General features: G+C 40.3%; 1 protein-coding gene across 9 annotated transcripts in view; it reads left to right on the top strand.

The window, feature by feature from the left end:
- The first annotated feature begins 581 nt into the window (after positions 1-581).
- The window catches only part of LOC125074692 (serine protease snake-like), a 29,171-nt gene continuing 7,215 nt past the window's right edge, over positions 582-22,537 (top strand). The window contains exons 1-12 of one of the 9 annotated variants that reach the window (XR_007120157.1): positions 582-726; positions 2,408-2,522; positions 2,983-3,089; positions 3,445-3,530; positions 3,931-4,055; positions 7,083-7,252; positions 8,396-8,502; positions 9,516-9,668; positions 13,035-13,155; positions 18,021-18,158; positions 19,609-19,721; positions 21,154-21,201. Coding sequence is in view for 8 of the 9 variants with exons in the window: in XM_047686080.1 (XP_047542036.1) it covers positions 685-726; positions 2,408-2,522; positions 2,983-3,089; positions 3,445-3,530; positions 3,931-4,055; positions 7,083-7,252; positions 8,396-8,502; positions 9,516-9,668; positions 13,035-13,155; positions 18,021-18,158; positions 18,517-18,687 (1,335 nt within the window). In the remaining variant the exon portion in view is untranslated. The other 8 variants (XM_047686082.1, XM_047686084.1, XM_047686081.1 and 5 more) reach the window with 8 other exon arrangements.

Raw genomic sequence — 22,537 nt, 5'->3', positions numbered from 1 at the left:
TCTCCATCGCACGTGACATTGGCGAAATAATCTGTGCCCTCTTGGCATAAATAAACCCAAAAATTAAAAAAAAAAAAAAAAATTCTGTGCATCTGTCAAGGTATGTGAATATGGAAATGTACTAATTATAAATTTGCATTTCTTTTGATTTTGAATTTCACATAATAATTTTATATTCTTAATTAGATTATTTTTGTTCAGAGACCAGCTGTCTCCATGCATTAATACAACTATATTATTTGAATCCAGATGCATAGAACTTATCTTATTTATTTGGTACTGATAGGTTGCCCCGGGTGAGCATATATTGACTACATTTTTTATCTCACTTTTTAGTATTGAGCCAAAGCCCTGACCTAACTTGTCAGATACTACTATAACATTTTTAACATTTTTATTTATATTTATTTCTAACCCCAGCTTATTGTGGTATAATAATTTATATATTGCAATGAAATTGTTATAAATTAAACACCCTCGGTTCTAGCTGTTATCATGTTTAAGTGGAACAATCATGATTATTTCAAGTAGGAAATAAATAATTCTTAATTGTATGTAATAAAAGTACCTTACGTCGAAATACAATCAATCGTGTTTTCCGTGGATAAAGCCGCATTTTTAGAAGTTATCAAATATTTTCAAACCTTGAAATTTCATACCGTTTTTTTGTGGAAAAAGAGGCTCATGATGAGCCAAAATAATGCTGCAAGACCAGAGGCTTTGCCGGTGAGTTGTCAGCCTAAAGGCTGAGGCATCCTATAAAAAGGATGCCTCAAGCTTTTTCATTTGATACCCATACCAAAGGGGTTAATTTGGAAATTATAAATATACAATACCTGGTGGTCGCCATACTGGATTAAAAGTGGTGTCATTTAGATAATCGTGCATTATCACGGGAACCAAACCATTGAACTATATTCAGATCGAACATTAGGATGTTTAATTGGTGGTAGCGCTTTGCTCTTCGTCTGGGTAGGTCCGATTCATTCATCAAATATTCTACCGCCAAACAGCAATATTAAGAATTGTTGTGTTTCGGTTCGAATGGTGAGTGCCTGTGTAACAGGCAGGTTACACAGGCACTCACCTCCACTCACAAGGGACTTTACACCTAAATTCCAAAGGTTGTTGGCGCATTGGTGTGATTTAAACAATGGTTAATATATTTTACAGCGGCTGTGTACATATATGGACAGGAGTGACCTCTCACCATCAGATTAGGCATGAAATAACAGGTTGTAAAAATATTGCCTTTTGGAAAACGGGAGGGGGACGATAAAAGAGATGAGACTGGCACCAGATTTTTTGATAGGGTCAAAAACTTTCCAACAATTCCCTTATGCGAATTTCCATTCACTGTCGTATTAACTAGTCGTGAGATAAAATCTTTATTAGGACGCACAATGTTGCCTAAATAGCCAAATACTACAGTGGGTTACAATGTGGTACAATGCGTTATTTAAAACGCATTGTACACCTTGAAATTAATGAATGGCGATTGAACGAACGGAACGAATGATTGTTATCTATCAACTGCCAATTGTAAAGTTGCTTGTGACGAAAAGGGAGGGCGTATAGCTGAAAAACAGCTCTGTATGGGTCCGTGCTCCCGTGGCAACAGAGTCATATTTACAGGTCTGGAGGCCCTGGGGCCACAAAGGACAGGCCTTACACCAACATAGGCGTGGAGACCCTAATAATTATATTATGAATTAATTAGAATATTTTGATTTCAATCAATAAGCCTTAATTTATTTACTTGTATCGGTTACTTTTAATATAATTATAATTTGACTTCATATAGATATTTGTTAACTCGTCGATATATCTTTTGTGGGGATTCCTATCTTTTTCCCATTAATTTAATTTAAGTTTTTAATTTTATTATAATTATTAAGTATATATTAAATGGTGGACAATGTTATAGCAATACATGATAAGACAAAACAGTTCGGTATCATTTTCTCTTCTGTTCGTCAATCAATTTTCGTATTGAAAGCCATTGACGAACTCTAGTGTTATTAATGAATATATAACGAGTTAGCCTTGCAGTAATCATGACGCCATGATTACTTACATGACGTGTGACATCTGACATCTCACTTTAGTTAAGCAATATTACTATTACGTCCTCACGGAAAATTTGTCGGAACCATCTAACGGCCAACTCTAGCACCGTGTACTCATTGGTCTCATCAAATAGCGCGCTCCCACGGCTTCCTGTTACACACTTCCGCTCCCTTACGATATCACACCCACAGATTGCAGGAATTCGAGTGCAAATGATCCAATTTTTTTCCTTCCTTCCGTTTTCCTCAAATGTTGGATATTGAATAGGTGCGGCCGAACTTCAACAACGGGGCAGACGCTATCATCATTAATTTTAAAATATTCATCATCTTTACAGAACCTTTCATTGGTTGAAGAAATATCAAACTTCGTAAAGAGATACCGTAGGGTCATTTTACAAGCGCTCTGTGTATCAGCATTTACAACTGCGGCATTTTTGTGCTACTATTATCGTAAGTACATCTTTGATGTTTTTAGTAACTTTAAGTAGCGGCCAATATCTCTACTGCTGGGCAAAGTTTTGCTCCTCTTATTTCAGGCTCGGAGCTTGGCGGCTTTAGTGGAACAAATGCTGCGAACATGCGGATTGGTGGTTAGGTAATGCAGGTTTTCTGACGATGTTTTCCTGCGGTTGTTGTGTACAATATATATAAATATAAATATAACTGACGAGCCGAGTAAACCCAAATGTCAGAACACGTGAGTTTTAAGAGATGAGATCGAGCCCGAGTAAGCACAAATGAATTTCCTGTGTTTAACTTGTGGTTATACTCAATCTCGTGCTCGGAGGTGAAGGAAACCATCGCGAGGAAACCTGTTGGGGCCGTATTGAAGTCCGCCACATGCGTATCCCACCATTGACCGGCGTTGGAACATCTGCTAGCTGTTACTTTATGTTTTTACAATTTGTAGGACCGACTGACTTGTGTTTCGGAAAGGATGGAAAACAGGGGACTTGTATGGACATATTTAAGTGTCCATTTGCTTTCAACGAGATAAAGGAAGGAAAGAAGCCAGTGGTAGGCAAACTTATATAATTTGATAGTTATCTTGGACTGAAGTTCCTTATCGTGCTTGGTGATGGGCCTTGTGCAAGCCCATCTGGTTGAGTACCATCATATATTCTATCGTCAAACAGCAACACTTAGCATGGTTGTCTTCCGAGTGTGCTAGTATCGCAGGCATAAGAGACTTAACATCTTGGTTCCCAAGGATGATGGTGCTTGACGATGTGCATTAATAAACCCTAAGGTTAATAATTCCTAGTACCCATGACCATGGTCAGTACCTACCCAGGTGAGGTTGCACCCCGCCCACTCACCAAGTAAACTTTCAAAGTCTTACATAAATCAACTTTTTATAATTTAATTTCAGTTTTGTGATAAACTAAAAACGAAAGTTTGCTGTGTGGAGGACAATATACCCACACTAGACGCGAAAGATCTAAGGCATCATGTAGAGTAAGAATTAGTTTGTTTTTAAAGTTTAATATTGGTACACTAGCGAATAGACCACCTGATGGTAAATGGTGACCACTGCCCACCTACATTGCCATCTACTCATCTATTACATCATCAATGCGCCACAAATCTTGGTAACTAAGATGTTAGGTCCCTTGTGCCTGTAGTTGCACTGTCTCACTCACCCTTCAAACCGGAACGTAATGAGTGGTTTGTTCCCATCTTGGCTTGCACAAAGCTCTACCACGTATTGAGAAGGTGGAATATAATCACACATTGAACACATTAAAGGATGCACATCCTGATTTGAAGCTGTGGCATTTTGTTGAACAGTAATGGTATTTAAACACGTGTGTTTCCATTGCGCCTCTTATTTACACGTCTTTAATATTTATTACAGAGAAACGACGACGACAACAGACGATTTTGGGACCCCGAGCGTCCGTAGGTTTCCAACAACCGATGATCGCTGCGAGCCATTGACGAACTATTCAATGGCCGCTCCCTACAGGATATCGTTCCAGAGTAAGTGTCTTTATGTATTAATCTAATTTAATGTCTTATCTAGGATTCCAAGCAACTGAGCAGTATACTAACTTACTTTAAGTATAATTTCTAAAAATATTTAGTTTTTGTGGACATGTATATATAACATTTATTAACATAAGAATTGATAACATTAAGTGCTTAAATATATATAGAAATATGAATTAAAAAAAGTTACTGTATAAATCTTGAGGCAAGAATGCTAGCAGCAATTCACCGTTGAATCGCAATTCCGATCCTCTGGGCTAAAAATGAACCAGCCCTCCTGTCACCAGTGGAGGCAATAAGGCGAGATGTTATACTTTTGATGAAGCTTTTTGCACCATTACTCCAAAGGCCAAGTGTTTTAACAGCAAATGGGACAAAAAATTAATTTGATATAAGACACGAATATTTAAATCTCTTTTTTGCTTCAGCTTTTTCCGCAGCGGCACGGGCTCTTAACAATGTTTCTATGATATGAGACGGGGCCAACGTGTCAACGCATGAAGCGTCCCACACAAAGGCCCGTTCTCATTCCCAGGGAACCAATGTTAATCCATCAGGTCTCTTACCATCATCACGACTAATTTCACGAGGCTCTGTAAGAGCAGGAACGTCGGTGGTGGCAAGAGCCCTATTTATTGTATCATTAAAAATTATTATCCGTGGCGAAAAGCCTGCCTGAACTCCTTGGGCAAGAGAGACCATGTAAACCGAAAGAGTCCACCTCCTTTCCACACGGGCATCTGTGCTCAGAGCACAGCGGTGTTCCCAGTCGGAGATCAATTGATATGCGGAAACATTCATTATCTAAAAGTGTGCCAAGATTTTTAGAGGGTAATGAATTCAACCAGTAACTTGACTCTTTAGTTGATAACGCTAGAAGCCTGGCACGGTTTTGGGCACTTGATAAATTTTGTGTCAAACTGTAGTGTAACGTGGACCAATGGCGAATCCCAAACTTTTTGTTTTGTAGCTTCCTTAGGGATATCATCATTAGGATACTTTACCTTCCAGGTCTCTATCGCCTCAGTAACATTTGTGATTTTGACGGATTTTGATTTTAAAATTTGTGAACAAAGGCCTGAAATGCTATGTACAGAAGAAAGAAAGGCCGGTAGGGCAACACTTGAAATTTTCCTCACGCCAGTCACGTCACCCAGATACAGGAACTTAATTTTAAAAGTAATAAAAACAATGCCAGTTCATCGAAGAGAGATCACGTTAAAGATGTTATGTCATCACCCTGGACTTCGAAGAACGAAACATGTTAGACAAAACAAAAGGAGACAATGAAGTAATTAAGAAACAAAAGAACATTTGCATACTTTGCACTTGCATTTTTACTTGAGCCCCACCACCACGGCTGCCTATAAAACAACTGACAGTTTTAAAACCAGATGATTCACCCACCAGACAGACGGTGGAGTAGTTTTAGTGTAGTTTAATTTTGTTAAAATTTTAATAAAATTATTTTTTTAAATAGTTTTCATTTTCAAATATTTTGACTCGCCGATGCCACCAAATGGAGTGGGAAGTGTAGCTTGAGTCCAAGAATACTCATCAAGAGATAAATTTAGAATTTTTTCTAAAGTTTTTTTAAGGATGGCATCGATTTGATTGGTAAGACTAGGATATTTCTAGATTGGGCTCGCGCGTAGAATCTACATTAATTTTGGAACAAAAAGGCAATGTTTTAAGATGGTATTAACATTGTCCGAAAATGTTTTAATTTTATCATTAAGAATAGGCTCTATCTTCATCAAATAGTGGTACACCAAGGAGGCAAAGTTTTTATGAATATTTTTTATGTTACGTGCATTTTATTATATATATCCGTTGCCGGACTATTATTTTTGGAAGTTAAATTGTCCATAAAAATAAAATCACATTTTGAAAAATTTAATTTAAGACCGACTTTATCAAATTGTTCTTTAATTTTAATTAAATCTTCAATAACATCATCTACTTTACCTCCTATAGTTCCATCATCTAGGTACCTAGGTACCAAATATGTAATTTAGATTTTAAATTTGAAATGCAGTTATGGATACCTAAGCTAAAAGGAGCAGGACCCAATGGATCTCCTTGCTGTACGCCTACATTAGAATGAATTGTATTTACGCCAAAAAATAATTTCGAAGGTGAACTATAACATTGCCAAACGTAAGGGTAAATTTCAGGCAAATTAGAGACGACTTCGTTAAGCAAGGCTGCCCCATTTAAGGAGTTAAAAGCATTCTTTACATCAAATTTCAGAAGCACCTCGGCCTCGTTTCCTTTTAGAAAGTTACGGGTAGAGTGTACTGTTGCTTCACAACCACCTCTGATTCCAAAACCGAGTTGAATTGGTTGAATTTGGTTTTTAGGGTAGAAACTATGTGCCTACATGCTAATTTAGATGCCAAACGGCGAAAAGTGGTCCCGATTGCCATTGGACGGATACTCCCGTCTTTTTATACTTTATTCCACACACAGTAACGATCTACACGAGGCATACAGATAACACACAATTAAAATAAGTGCTGCCCTCTGACAGAACATCACAATTTTCTTCATGAATTTATCTTAACTTTCATTTGTCATCACACTTTAGTGATGATTGGAATTTAAATGATTTCATCTCAATTAATCTGTAATTTCCTTTTAAATAAATTCTCTGAAAGAATGCGTTGTATGTGCGAAACTTGAATTTTAATTAATTGATCTATTTTGATAACATGCGTTTCGTCATTTTTTTTTCCTAACAGCATATTCTAGTTTAAAAAAAACAGTTTGAACTTGTAAAAACGGGTTTGACCAAATACAAGTTTTGACCGTGACATATGCACATTCTAAGTAATTTTATAATAGCGAAAGTAAGTTTATTTAGTGCTTTATCCGTGACGTCTTACTAACTTACCCGGTAATCATATACCGGAACCTGATGCAAAACGCATGCGGGCGGAAAATAGTTCACAAATAAAATTCAACCAAGGTTATTCTATTATGACGTAGCGACGTTTGATATTTGATGTTTCTTAGAATGTCTGCAGTACCAGGAATTGTTGGTATTTCCGTGCGAAGTGGAAAGCATGTCATTCATGTTGGAGGAAGAAAAGATGGCACGGCTGAACTACTGTAATTGGAAACCGGAGACTATGATCGATGACAATGCTAAAACTGATGCATATTATGGAGAGTTTCCTCATATGGTAAGGATATTTCTTGGACTACTACATAGTACTTTCAGACATCAGTATTTAGATGGAGTTTCGTTGTTAAAATTATATATTTTTGCTATCACATCTAATCACCTGATGGAAAGTAATTACCACCACCCATGGATATCTACAACACCGGAGGGCTTGCAGGTGCTTTGCCGGCCTTTAAAGAAGTCGTATCGTTTCGGAAAAACCGCTGACGAAAGCTGGTTCCACAAAGTGGTTGTGTGAGAAAGAAAATGTCATAAAAATCGCGATGTTGTAGATTTCGGACATCTAGATAGTGCGGGTGAAACTTCGAATTTTGACGAGATGTCCGAAGGTGAAATTCAGCAGGCGGGATTAAGCAGCCCGTAAATGTCCCACTGCTGGGATAAAGGCCTCCTCTCCCTTTGAGGAGAAGGTTTGGAGCATATTCCACCACGCTGCTCCAATGCGGGTTGGCGGAATACACATGTGGCTGAATTTCGTTGAAATTAGACACATGCAGGTTTCCTCACGATGTTTTCCTTCACCGCCGAGCACGAGATGAATTATAAACACAAATTAAGCACATGAAATTTCAGTGGTGCCTGCGTGGGTTTGAACCCGAAATCATCGGTTAAGATGCACGCGTTCTAACCACTGGGCCATCTCGGCTTAATCCGAACAATTCCTCGGAACATTCCCCGTGAAAAATTCTGTAGAAGCTGCAGAGCGATGCCTTTATGATTATGCCTGCTTCGCTTGTCCCGAACAGTGGCGAGCGCAAAAAAGGCCCTCCCACTCCTTCCTAGCCAACGAGGCCACTCACATGGTCCGCCCTACGCTACCAGAGACGTACCAGGAGCGGCCCCGCGGCATCCCTCTATGCCAGTCTTAGCCGTGGCCGAAGAGCAAGCTCAAGCCGGCCCTGTTGCCCAGGGTACACCACGAGGTGGTGACTGACATGTACCCCAATGTAACCGAATCCTGCACAACCATCATGTTTTGGGGGGAGGGGGATCGGGGATAGGTACCACTTTACGCTAATATTAAGTGAGAGAGTTGTACTTCCGGGCGTGCCGGCTTATTCGGCTGCAACCCGAAGGTATATAGCGAGGCACTACCACTTGTAAAATTCAACCGGCTCAACAATTCCAACCAAATTTTTAGGCGCTGCTTGGTTACGATTCGCCAGACAACGAATGGCAATGCAGTGGTTCCATAATCAGCGACAGATTCATACTGACCGCCGCTCACTGCACGTTCAGCCGCAACGGGTACGTTGTTTTTTATTATAGATATCGTTTCGCCGATTTCTGTCATAGCGGCCAACCTGATGTGAGACCAGGAAACTACTTAGGATATTATAGTGCAAGCACAGGTCCACTCTCATCCGAGACGGTCAGAAAGAATTCAGGCGCAGGATCGACGGCTTAAAGTGTTGTCTGAAGCACGGGACTGCGCACTGCCAACAACCAGACTTCGGTCTGCTACTGAGAATTTCGAGAATCGATAAAAGCCCGATGACATTTTATTGGCCTGATCTGGGGTTTTAAACCAGAACCTAAGGCTCTGTGACCTTATGTCAGGCCACTAGAGCAACGAATGGGGATGGATTAATAAGGTCGATGAATAAAAGTATGACGTTGGTAATTAGTATATATTTGGAGGTAGTTGTGAAGAGTAAATCGGTTTTTTCCCTTTTGTCATTCTCTTTCCCTCATATCTTTCTTCTTGATCGTGTAATGAAGCTTCCATTTAGATTCTTGTTATTAAACTGGAAAACCGGCTACTTGGTCCCAAATCATTGCCACCCGGAGACATGACCACCTTACGAAATACGAGGCGGCAGTGACCATTTACCGTCTGGTACCCATTATATACTAGGGCACTTCTTGTGCCCTAGTATATAATAATCCTAAATAATTATCCTAAATAATTATCCTAAATAATAATCCTATATAATAATCCTAAATAATCCTCAATAATTCGATGGGAAGGCAAATCTATATGGGTTAGTTCAGGAACAGGATCTGGCGTCACGTCACGGCTCTAAGAAGGATGTGAGTGTCAACACTGCCAAATGATGCCATTATATTACTCATAAATATGTCCGACGTAACATCGTATACCGTAAAGTTGGTGCCGAGTTGTGTAAAATCTATAGGCAGTGGTGACCACGGAGCACCAGATGAACCACATGCGGATCTTCTCGTCCACTAATAAAAATAAGTTCGTTAGGAAATCAATACATTGACACTCCAATAATATTTATATTTTAACATTCCAGCGGTAACGTTACGAAAGTACGCATCGGCTTCTTGAAGATATCTCAGACGATTCAGCGAGATGAGTTGTACTATGTGTCAGAGGTACACAAACATCCGCATTACAAGTCGCCGAATATGTACCACGACATTGCACTCCTGAAGACGAACAGCACGTAAGTGATAGCGATAGTAGGGCGGGGGTGTGTAATATTTTGTTATTGGTGGCAATTTTCTCGATGGAAGGTTAATTGGCACCTTCCTAAAAACATATTATTCGATACAATAATTATTATCAGCGTACATGTAAACAAACGCGAAAGGGTAACCCACATGTTTAATAATAGTAATAATAATAATAACCTCTCCGAGGAACCACCTTGCCGTGGTGGGGGGGGCGGTCTTAAGGGGAGGGATGAATGGTCACCAAGAACTAAACCGTATATACCCTGTTAATGAACGAAACAGCAGATACATAAATTTTAATAGCTGTTAATACCTTGGCTATGCCCTTTACAACTAACGGTTCGAAACCCAAATAGAGAAGAATAAAAGAGTATACAATTTACGGACCCTACCCGGGGTTCGCCGGGGCGCATCTGGAGCCGATGCTGGATGCTACAGCACGCGAACCATCGGTGGTACACAATACACACAAGTAAAATAGAGCCGAGATGGCCCAGTGGTTAGAACGTGTGCATCTTAACCGATGATTTCGGGTTCAAACCCAGGCAAGTACCACTGAATTTTCATGTGCTTAATTTGTGTTTATAATTCATCTCGTGCTCGGCGGTGAAGGAAAACATTGTGAGGAAACCTGCATTTGTCTAATTTTAACAAAATTCTGCCATATTTATATTCCACCAATATATTGGAGCAGCGTGGTGGATTATGCTCCAAACCTTCTCCTCAAAGGGAGAGGAGGCCTTAGCCCAGCAGTGGGAAATTTACAGGCTGCTAATGTAATAATGTAAAAGTAAACCTTACTTTGATATATATAAAAATAGGTTAGAAAGTGTACAAAATAGATTTCTCGGGCATTTAACCTAGTCTAGTCAATTTAGCTAAAAAACTACAAAGCTATGAAGAGAGAGGTTATCATTTTTCAAACTCCTTTCGCTTCAAACCGTAGACGCGTTCTAGAAAACACATTTATGTTCAAATTAGTCAATGGGTCAATTGAATCATCTTATCTGCTGTCTTAAATAATGTTTCGAGCTCCTTCTAGATCCTTCAGAGCATCTACTTACACACCTTTTGTCGAAAGCTTTGCTCATTCACGTTATGGTCGTCTATCCCCGATGAACAGATTAATTATAAACTACAGCATATACAAAATAGCAAATTCCTTACATTATAATAATAAGAACGAAAATAATTCAACGGTTTATCCAGACATTGACATTTTTAATGATAATATACGTTGTTTTAAGAAAAAATCAATAATGTACCTATATAAATTTTAATTCATATACCTATAATAATTCAGTAACTCCAAATGGTTATCCTGGTTTTAAGATGTTACATACAAACTGATAATTAATATTCCTATGTATAATTCAAACTTTATACTTTCATTAAGACATTTTACAAATTCTAACAATGTATTTAAACCCACATTCGACGATTTTGCTTAATTTAATTTATTTTTAACATTTTGACATAAAACGTATTTAGACTGTTTTCCTATTGTCTCCTTATCTTTATTAATTTTATAACGTATTATTTTATCAATTTGCTTTTTACAATGTTGACTTATATTCCAATTTCCAAGTAATCTTAGAACACCTGTAAAAAAGTAGGCAATTACCCATTTACTTCTTATGACTTTTGATTTACTGTGTATTTTTGTTGTACTACTTATTGGTGTTGTCAAATAAATAAATAAAAAAAAAAATATACCTTGCTCATCTACACAAAGAATTTTAACCAAAATTTTCTCAGATGCAGGCATCTATACAGAGTCTAGGCGACCAATGCCGAGCTATAGTCAAAAATAAATTACATCCTCATGTAATGTCTAGAAAGGATTAAAGAGGAAGTAACAGAGTACCTACAACAAAACCTTCATGATACCAAAAGACACTTATCATCAAAATCCACCTAAATATCGTCCTATTACTTGCCTTCAAACCATTTACAAAATATTTACAGGACGTATCACTGAACTCCTACACGAACATATAACTAACAATATTCTTGCTGAAGAACAAAAAGAATGCCGAAAAGGCAGACAAGTTTGCAAAGAACAGCTCGTAATAGACTCGGTAAAAATTTAAGAAAAAACATATTAATACCATGTACATAGACTACAGGAAAGCTTTACATATTTGAGCACCATAAAATTCATACACAACATATTTCTTTTCCATGAAAACTCTATGCCGAACTGAGTTCGAGAAAACTATTTTCATAGGATATTATATATATGTACTAATTTACGACTTAATAAATGAAACGGCACGTCTGTAATAATATTATAAAATGCTATAAATGCGAATATAACTCTGTCCGTTTGACTTTCCACGGTTATACCGCTAAACCTATTTAAATGAAAATCGCTGCTTGTTTAATACACCCCTCGAGAAAAAACTGTCAGCAGTTTGTGATAGTAATGAATATATTAACTATTAGTTATTGCGTGAATTTATTTTAATTTTATATATAATTCTAAAATAAAAACCTTATTTACCCTATCCCTATCACATCGGCTATCTGCCAGTGACAGTCCCGTCAAAATCGGTCCAGCCGTCCCAGAGATTAGCCGGAACAAACAGACAGACAGACTGACACAAAAGAAATTTAAAAAAATGTTATTTCGGTATATGTACGTACGGTGTACAGTGTACACATACAAATGCATTTGGTAAAAAGCGGTTATTTTAATATTACAAACAGACACTCCAATTTTATTGTATGTATGTATAGATGTATAGATATCCTTGTAAGCGCACATTTAATTTTATCTATTATTAAATTGTGTGAAAGGAAAAATTATTATTAATATTAAATTGTGTAAACTTAAGGGGAAGATCTATAAGACCATGGTCAGACCTGCTGTTCTATATGGATCAGAGTGTTGGGATATAAAAGGGATGACTGAAAGACAATTGCATGTGGCGGAGATGAGAATGCTGAGAGCAATGTCAGGTGTTACGCGAATGGATAGAGTAAGGAATGAGTACATAAGAGGAAGTTTGAAAGTGGCACCGGTAACCGAGAAGCTATCTGGAAACCGGCTGTCTTGATATGGGCATGTTATGCGGAGGAATGAAGACCATGTTGTGAGAAAGGTTTTAAGAATGGATGTGGATGGATATAGAGGTAGGGGACGACCCAAGAAACGATGGATAGATTGTGTCAAAGGCGATATGGTTAGAAAGAATGTTACTTGTGAGATGACGTCCGACAGAGAAGTATGGAAGAAGAAGACATGCTGCGCTGACCCCGAGTAAAATTGGGATAAGGGCAGGGGGACGATGATAATGATGATGAGATTGACTCGGTAATGAGTTCTAATGGTACCTGATGTTTTCTTCTAGGATGACCCTCAATAGATACAGGGTACCAGCATGCTTAGACGACGGCTCTCTGTTCAAACGTGACACGGTGACCGTCACTGGATGGGGCCAGGCCATCGCAAATAAATATCCACTACAAAAGGCAGGAGATATTCCATTTACAATAAGTATTTACTTATTCATAGGTAAACCAACAGAATACAAACAGAACGTACATTAAAATTACGGACTTATACAATTTTGATCGTGTACGAATGTTCCTAAGCTACATGAATAATTTTTTTTTTTTTTAGCATTAGCAGCCTGTTAATTTTCCCACTGCTGGGCTAAAGGCCTCCTCTCCCTTTGAGGAGAAGGTTTGGAGCATATTCCACCACGCTGCTCCAATGCGGGTTGGCGGAATACACATGTGGCAGAATTTCGTTGAAATTAGGCACATGCAGGTTTTCTCACGATGTTTTCCTTCACCGCCGAGCACGAGATGAATTATAAACACAAATTAAGCACATGAAAATTCAGTGGTGCCTGCCTGGGTTTGAACCCGAAATCATCGGTTAAGATGCACGCGTACTAACCACTGGGCCATCTCGGCTCTCTGAATGAATGATGAATAAATAAATAATATAAATATTGGACAACATAACATACATTACTCTGATCCCAATGTAAGTAGCTAAAGTACTTGTGTTATGGAAAATCAGATGTAGCGACGGTACCACAAACACCCAGACCCAAGACAACATAGAAAACGAATGAACTCTTTCTACATCGACACGGCGGGGAATCGAACCCGGGACCTCGGAGTGGCGTACCGCCAAACAACAGTACTCAGTATTGTTGTGTTACGGTTTGAAGATTGAGTGAGGTAGTGCACAGACACAAGGGACATAACATCTTAGTTCCCAGAGTTGATGGACATAATGTAAGGAATGGTTAATATTTGTTAAAGCGCCATTGTCTACGTGCAATGGGGTCCACTTACCATCAGGTGCCCCATATGCTTGCCCTTTAAGAACTTTCAGTCAATCGTAGGTAACAGTGTTTTTTTTTATGTTATAGGGGGCAAACGAGCAGGAGGCTCACCTGATGGAAAGTGATTACCACCGCCCATGGACATCTGCAACACCAGGGAGGTTGTAGGTGCGTTGCCGGCCTTTAAGAAATAAGTACGCTCTTTTCTTAAAGGTTCCTAAGTCGTATCGGTTCGGAAAAACAGCCAGCGAAAGCTGGTTCCACAGAGTGGTTGTGCGAGGCGGAAAATGCCTTAAAAATCGCGCTGTTGTGGATTTACGGACATCTAAGTGGTGTGGGTGAAATTTAGAATTTTGACGAGATGTCTGAAGGTGAAATTCAGCTGCCGGGATTAATCCAAACAATTCCTCGGAACACTTCCCGTGGAAAATTCGGTAGAAGATGCAGAGTGATCCAACATCTCTACGCAAAACCAAAAAATCGAGCAGATCAGAAAGGGCTTGATCGTCGATAATTCGAGCTGCTCCACGTTGGATACGGTCAACTGGAAGGAGCTGGTACTGGGGAGCACCCGCCCAGTGGTGAGAGCAGTACTCCATGTGAGGCCGAATTTGCGCCTTGTATAGTCTTAGGCGATGGGCCGACGTGAAATACTGTCTTGCCTTGCTGAGCACACCAAGCTTTTTTGATGCCAATTTGGCTTTGCCTTCCAATTGACCGCGGAACTGAACGAGGCTCGAAATATCAATGCCAAGTATTCCGATACTAGCTGTGGCGGCTAACGGAATGTTCTCGAATCGTGGAGATACGACGAATGATGTTTTTTTGGCGGTTAACGCGCAAACTTGCGTCTTATTGGGGTTGTAATGGACTAGGTTTAGCCGGCCCCGGTTCGAGACTTCGTTTAACGAAGACTCGATTTCAGACACAAGTTTGTTCCGGTTTTCAACGACGTTTTCCCGAGAAATATTAGCACGGCCGGTGTATGAGGTTTCAACGGTACTGTTGTCTGCATAGCAGTGAATATACCTGATTTGCAACAAGTCATTGATATGCAGAATAAACAGAGTGGGTGACAGAACGCAGCCTTGTGGAACACCAGCATTGACGAATTTTTGGTCGGAGCATGCATCGTCGCCAACGACCTTGATGCTCCGATCTGCCAAAAAGCTGGTAATCCAATTGCATAATTTCCTGGGAAGCCCATAGGAAGGAAGCTTCGAAAGAAGCGCTTTGTGCCACACGGGATCGAAGGCCTTCGCTATGTCCAGACTGGCTGCTAATGCTTATTAACTTTTATATTATATAGTTTTTTGTTTTATTTTGTATCTGTATACATTTCATTAAGGTAAACAGTAAATAGTTGAAAGTAATTCGAAATTTGAAGGTTGCGTGACAGCGTCGATCCACTGCCGGCGCGCGCGCCTCACTGATAAAACTTACACCATTAACCGACACCTTGCATTCCTTCCCCCGTCTCCCCCTGACCGATTAATTATTAGCTAATGGAACAAAATTGCCATTACCTAATGGGGTCATAAATGATGTATGTATTTATATATTTAAAATTATATATTGTTATTATGTGTATATTAATATTGTAGTTTTTTTTTTATTATTTATTATTTTTATAATATATTGTCACAGCCCGTCACAACCACACAGGGTACCAATGAAAATCAGCGTTGGGTTCTTGGAACCCAACTTGGAAGCTGAATGGTAACCCTTAGGACACGTTAAGTATCATTGTGTTGTTTTGTATTGTTTTTGTTTTTTTGTAATTAAGTTAGTAGTTATAATTAGTTAATATCATTTTTTTTTTTATTATTTTTTGTTTGAAATTTTTATACTTTTTATCCTTTTTACTGTGTACCGTGTCCAAATAAACATTTCTTATTTCTTATTTCATTTCTAATGCCTCCCCCTTGCTCTCAACTGCTTCCGCCCATTTATGAGTAAGGTAAACTAGAAGATCACCGGCTAAGCGACCCCGACGGAAACCGTACTAGCGGTCACTAATTAGCTGGTACTCCTCTAGATACCGCAGGAGCTGGCAGTTTACAATGGATTCCATTACCTTGGAGAACAAGGGGGTGATGGCTATAGGCCTATAATTGGACGGGTCTGAGCGGTTACCCTTTTTAGGAATCGGATGCACCAAAGCAGTCTTCCAGGAGATCGGGACGACGCCTAATGAGAAGATTGCCGGAAAAGAAGCGTTAAGACCGGCGCCAACTCGGGAGCACAAGTCCGTAGCACGATTGGAGGAAAGCCATCGGGTCCACTCGACTTATGAATATCCAAGGAAAGAAGTGCTTTACGAACTGCACTTTGCCGGAATTTAACCTCCGGCATCGTGGTATCACACCGCGGGATTGTTGGTGGTGACTTTCCTCGGTCATCCAGAGTCGAATTCGACGCGAAGAGAGAGCCTAGAAGATCAGCTTTCTCCTTCGCGGTATGGGCCAATGACTCACCGTCCTTGTGCAGAGATGGAAAGGAATGCTGACAGAAATTCCCAAGAACAGCCTTAGCGAGGGACCAGAACGCACGTGTTCCTGAAGGGAGACGCACCAGTCTCCCGCCAATTCTGCCAATGTACTCCGTCTTCGCCTTAGCAATCACATTTTTGAAGGACCTAGAGGCAGAGTTATATTCCTTTCTGAATGCGCTGGTCTTTACATCACGAGACGCCGATGCGTTAGCCCAGTCATGGTAACGTTCCCATTTTCGGTGTGAGACCGTTTTGCAGAAACGACCAAACCAGGGCTGGGACTTGCCACCGATGGGCACCGCAGAATACGGAATGAACAGTTCCATACCAACTTCTTTGCCTCCTACCTCATGGGTAGGAGGCAAAGAAGGACCATCCATCCCATCCCAATCCGCTGACTTGTAGTGACACACGCGGCGGCAGCCCATGAAACGGGGTCGAGAGTACCGCGCAACCAGCACTGTACTCCGAACGAGACAGTGGTCCGACGAGCCCAGAGGGGGATCGACGATAATCTGTTAGCTATCCGGATGAGAAGTCAGCATGTTTAATATCTTAACTAATAGTATTAATCAGTCTCCGCTTTGCACATCTCTGTGTGTGCGTGCGTGTGTGTGGGCTTCGACTACAATCTTAACTTGAAAGTCACTTTAGCTAATTAAGTTATTATTAAGAGCGTACATCTTAACCGAAGATTGATCAAACCCAAGGCAAGCACCAATGAATTTCCATGTGTTTAATATGTGTTAATGATTCATCTCGTGCTCGGTGAGGTAAATGAGATAAGATAGATAAGAGGTGATGGTGTCGAATTTAAACGAAATTCTGCCACATGTGAATCCACCGACTCGCAGTGTAGCAGCGTGGTGGAATATGCTCTGAAACTTCTCTCCGATTAGGAAATGAGGTCTTAGCGCGGCAGTGGGAAATTTACAGGCTGTACATGATTATTATTAAAAATAGATATAATTTATAAGTAATCTTGGAAGTCTAATCTTCTCTTGGCCTTAACTCTCATTATTATTAGGATAATGAGATGTTTTTATGGGTTTTGGTATTGAAATTACGTTTAATACGCGCTTTTTTTATAGATTCTCAATAAACAAAATAAGAAACTCAGAGAAAGAATCAATTAACAACATATTTCTCATTATTGGTGAGATTTCAATTCATTTTATTTTATTGAATACAAATTTGGAGCCGAGATGGGCCAGTGGTTAGAACGCGTGCATCTTAACCGATGATTTCGGGTTTAAACCCAGGCAGGCACCACTAAAATTTCATGTGCTTAATTTGTGTATATAATTCATCTCGTGCTCGGCGGTGAAGGAAAACATCGTGAGGAAACCTGCATGTGTCTAATTTCAACGAAATTCTGCCACATGTGTATTCCGCCAACCCGCATTGGAGCAGCGTGGTGGAATATGCTCCAAACCTTCTCCTCAAAGGGAGAGGAGGCCTTTATCCCAGCAGTGGGACATTTACGGGCTGCTAATGCTAATGCTAAAAAATACATATTTAATTTGTATTTTTTTTTTCAGATAAAAGTTGATAAGTTTACTGCTGATGAATGCGAAAAGTTATACAGTTCAAATAAGGCGCGGCTAATGCCTCGCGGGTACGACAGCAGAACGCAGATATGTTACGGAGACAGGTCCACCGGCAAACGTTCAACCAGAGTAAGAACACAGGATCAGTATTCTTGCTATATATCTGATAGACAAAGTGGCCAGCTGATATAAAATTTTAACCGATGTGCTTGTAAATCTTGGTAACTAAAGTGTTATGTTCCTTGTGGCTGTGCACTGGCTCACTCAACCTTCAAATCGGAAGATGAGTAGGTTACCCAGGCCTGTGCAAGATCGCTGCGTGCCTTTTTGCCGTCAATTTCCGGTTCTTCTTGGTAGAATCTACATTACGAACCGCAACCGAATTTTCTTATGTTATTATATCAAGATTTGAAATTGTATCCTGTACGTGACAAAAATTGCTTGTGCCATACCGTCTTATGATGTAGATCTTTAATGCACTTTCCAGGGCGACAGCGGAGGTCCAGCTCAGATAAGTCATCCTTATGTAGAGTGCATGTATTTAGTGACTGCTATCGTGAGCAGTGGCAAAGAATTAGACGATTACCCAGATATTTATACGCTAATCGCTCCATATCTAACCTGGATAGAATCTGTAGTCTGGGGTGAAAACTTTTAGGTGTATGATAACCGTGCCGGTATGGAGCCTGTCAATTCTAGACGCAAACTGACCGAATTCGACACAGAGCGGTTCGAATTATCGCCGAAATATATCCTTCAACTATTGAAATTAACAAAATAAAACATTCAAATATTATTATTGTTACGTCAATGAAAGGCCGAGATCCAAAGCAGACTGTTTTATTCAAATAATATTCCATCTACCTTACATTACACATATCGTACACAACATCTCCCTTCTTATTATTATTAACTATACTTATTAAGCTAATACACCAAGATGGTATTGTAATACAAATTATAAACGCAAATGACTCATTCAAAACTACTTAACTTATAAACAACGATATATAATAACATATATATATTATCTCACACGTTTTTCCTAATTTTTTGCAAACATTGTACAGCGGCCTGCCGCCGGACATTACCTACCGGCGCAACCGGAGACGTTTGGTCCGTAGATGAGCTCGGGCTCTTTTCTGGAGACGAACGATTGGCCAACTCTTCCTTTCCCCTCGGCTCTCTAGCCTCACTTATCTTCTGCTCACTATCTTCTGCTTCTACACTCAGTCTTTACGTCAATTTTTGTGAGGGAGAAGCGTGAAACACGATTTTTATCGCACATTATCTGATTCTGATCCGCCTGCTGAGCAACGCCACCGACGGTTCCCGCCCGGTCGTACTGTGTTCGGTTTTCCGGTACGAGAATAAAAATCTACTTAAAGCAGTATCCTCGTCCTCGTTTTCTAAAGAAGCCTTTCTTAAAGCCCTTTTTACCGAGCGCACTGCATTTTCAGCTGCTGCATTGCTAGCGGGATGGTACGGAGCCGTAAGCGTATGCCCTATTCCATTTCGTTGGAAATACGTTGCGACCTCCGCTGACGTGAAAGGCGGGCCGTTATCACTATTCTTTTAGGTAATCCAAAACGGGCAAATATTTTCCTAAGAATAGAAATGCCGGTTTGCCGCCGACGTGCTGCTGACCTTTTCAGCTTCGATGCATTTAGAGTGAGCATCGATAATAACAAGGTAATATTTATTATTGAAGGGCCTCAAATAGTCGACATGAAGACGGGACCACGGCTCAACCGGCCACGGCCACGAGTGGAGCGGAGCCGGTGGCGGTTCGGGCCGCACCGCGAGACACGCGCCGTAATCGCGCACCGCTCGCTCGATATCCGCGTCTATAGTCCCCCACCAAACGTAGTTACGAGCTATTTGCTTCATTTTAACAATACCCGGATGTCCATCGTGAATCTCTTTTAGAATAGCGTTTTGCAAAGTCCTTGGTATTATTATTTTGTAGAATAAAGTAGCGTAATAAGGTCTATCACCTTCGCCACCCGTAACTAAATTATAAAAATTACCATCGTCACCCTCGGAATCACTATGGTTATTAATAAAGTACTGACCTTTCGACTTTGCCTTTCCAATAGGCCCCACGTGATTACTTTTATTTAAACACATCACTTTTAAATGTCCTTTCATGCCGCCCAAATCACATGTGAATTTTTTGTAACGACACTTACTCGGCGTGTGAGTAGCCCTACCGCACCGCGCACACGTCACGCACCCGTCCGATGCCCGATCGCCGCCGCCGCCGCCGCCGTTGCTCGCCACTGTACCGCCCGCGCCGCCACTCCGGCCGGCTCCGCTAACGCGCGCTCGCGCCGCTGGCCCGTTGCCGCTCACCCGGTGCAGCGCATCCGCGCCAGCACCTTCACGGCCGACCGGAGCGCTCGCCGTGCTCGCGTGCCGCTTCGCCGCCTCGAGAGCGCTAGCCAGTTCCACAGCCTTCTTGTAATCGATATCCTTCTCGGCGAATATTCTCGACCGCATTTCTTTACTATATAATCCGGAGACAAATTGATCTCGTAGATTCTCCTCCAGTTTCGACCCAAAGTTGCAAGTCTTACCCAAATGGTTTATTCCTTGTAGATATAAACGAATGCTTTCACCTTGTAACTGGGTTCTTCGTCTAAAAATGTGTCTCTCGGCTATCTCGGACCTTTCAGGTTCCAGATGATGTTTAAGCAATTCAACGAGCTCATCGAATTCTTTATCCTCCGGGTGATCGGGCGAACACAAATCACAAAGTAAATTGTAACACTCGCCACCGACTAATGTTAACAACGTGGCAACTTTAAGTCCGTCGTCGATACTATTTAAAGTTATAAACTGTTTTAGACGACGCACGTAACTGTCCCAGTTTTGTGATTCGACCGAAAAAGGTTCTATTTTACCGATGGGCATTCTAAGATTTATTAAAAACTTTTAAAATCCGATAATACTTTTAAAAGAAACCGGCTGCGCCAATGTTACGTCAATGATAGGCCGAGATCCAAAGCAGGCTGTTTTATTCAAATAATATTATATTTTCCTTACATTACACATATCGTACACAACAATTACAAAACTTTTAAACTAATTATTAATATAATTTTTTTTTTTGCGGTTCAAGAGTGGACGGAGCTCAGTACATGGATTGTGGTCAAGAGCAGTCACTTAACCTCTCTGTAGGGATTCACGAATGTGTAGTATTTATATGTATATATGTCGGCACAAATAACAAAAAGGCGCTGAGTTGACTTCTTAGAGGCAAAGTGCGTAGTTGGCCGGCAGATGGCGTGGCAGTTCACACTAACGGAACGTCGAGGCCAGCGCAGATTCGAGAGACAGTTCTCGGTCGACAAGCGTTGGGTGCACTCGCATTCCTCCGACGGAACGTTTGCCTCGGTGACTCTAATTAAATACCCGTGATTAAATTCTTGTGATTAAATTATAGTGATTGTGACTTATTATTTGTGCTAATTGTGAACTAAATTAAATTTTAAAACGATCATTGTGTTTGTGTGACTACTACCCTCATTACTAGATAATTTTACCATGTCTGATGCGAAGGATGATTACAATCGTGACGTACCTCCGACATATATATTATCCGTTCTTATTCTATTCCGTTCTGTTCTATTGATGCAATTGTTTCTAAGCAAGCAATCACCAAAAAAATAAATATTTACACTATGTATATTGATTACAAGAAAGCATTTGATTCGGTACCTCTCAACCTTAAAGACCATACAAAACAGAAAAATGAAGTAGTTGTCTCCACACAAGTAAAACTTAACTGGACGGACCCAATTGTAGACTATGCTCTTTAATAGACCGGACATTATGTTACATGATAAGGAAAATGAGACAGTGTACCTTTTAGAAATCGCTATTTATATCGTGCTGACGTCACGAATGTCAGGGTTTGGATTTCTATCCATCCTCGAAGGTATGAAATTAAACTCGGGAAATATTCTTCTCTGATTTATTCCAAACTGAGGTGGTACGATCGCTCCGACGGCTCGAACAAGCCTCTCGATACCGGCGGGCGTTCGGCCTTTTAGAACAAAAATAGATGGTACACAGTGGCGTAGCTATCGTAGGGCCAGGTGGTGCAGTGCACCAGGGCCCCGGAGCTCAGGGGGCCCTCTAACCTAAGCTTTGAATAGAGATGATGTATGGATTTAGCCTACTAATGATAAGTTCAACTCGCTGTATCCTGTATCCTATTCTTATTCCTAGTTATAATTTTGAATAGGCAGGATTGGAAAGGGGGGATGAGGGCCCGATGATTTTCTATGAACCGGGGCCCTTGCCCACCTAGCTACGCCACTGATGGTACACACTCGATATAACATATTTCAAACTAATTTAACATCTCAAAATTCACTTAATAATTATTAATGTAATAATCAAACCGTTTTCAATTATTAAAAATAATTAAAACAATAATTTCCGAGCACGTGTTTTTCTTAAATACTTGATTTTCCGCCAACATATACGATAATCTCCAG

The sequence above is a fragment of the Vanessa atalanta genome, chromosome 28 (assembly GCF_905147765.1).
Source record: "Vanessa atalanta chromosome 28, ilVanAtal1.2, whole genome shotgun sequence".
In the NCBI taxonomy this organism is placed as follows: domain Eukaryota; kingdom Metazoa; phylum Arthropoda; class Insecta; order Lepidoptera; family Nymphalidae; genus Vanessa; species Vanessa atalanta.
This window is presented reverse-complemented; position numbering and strand designations above follow the sequence as displayed.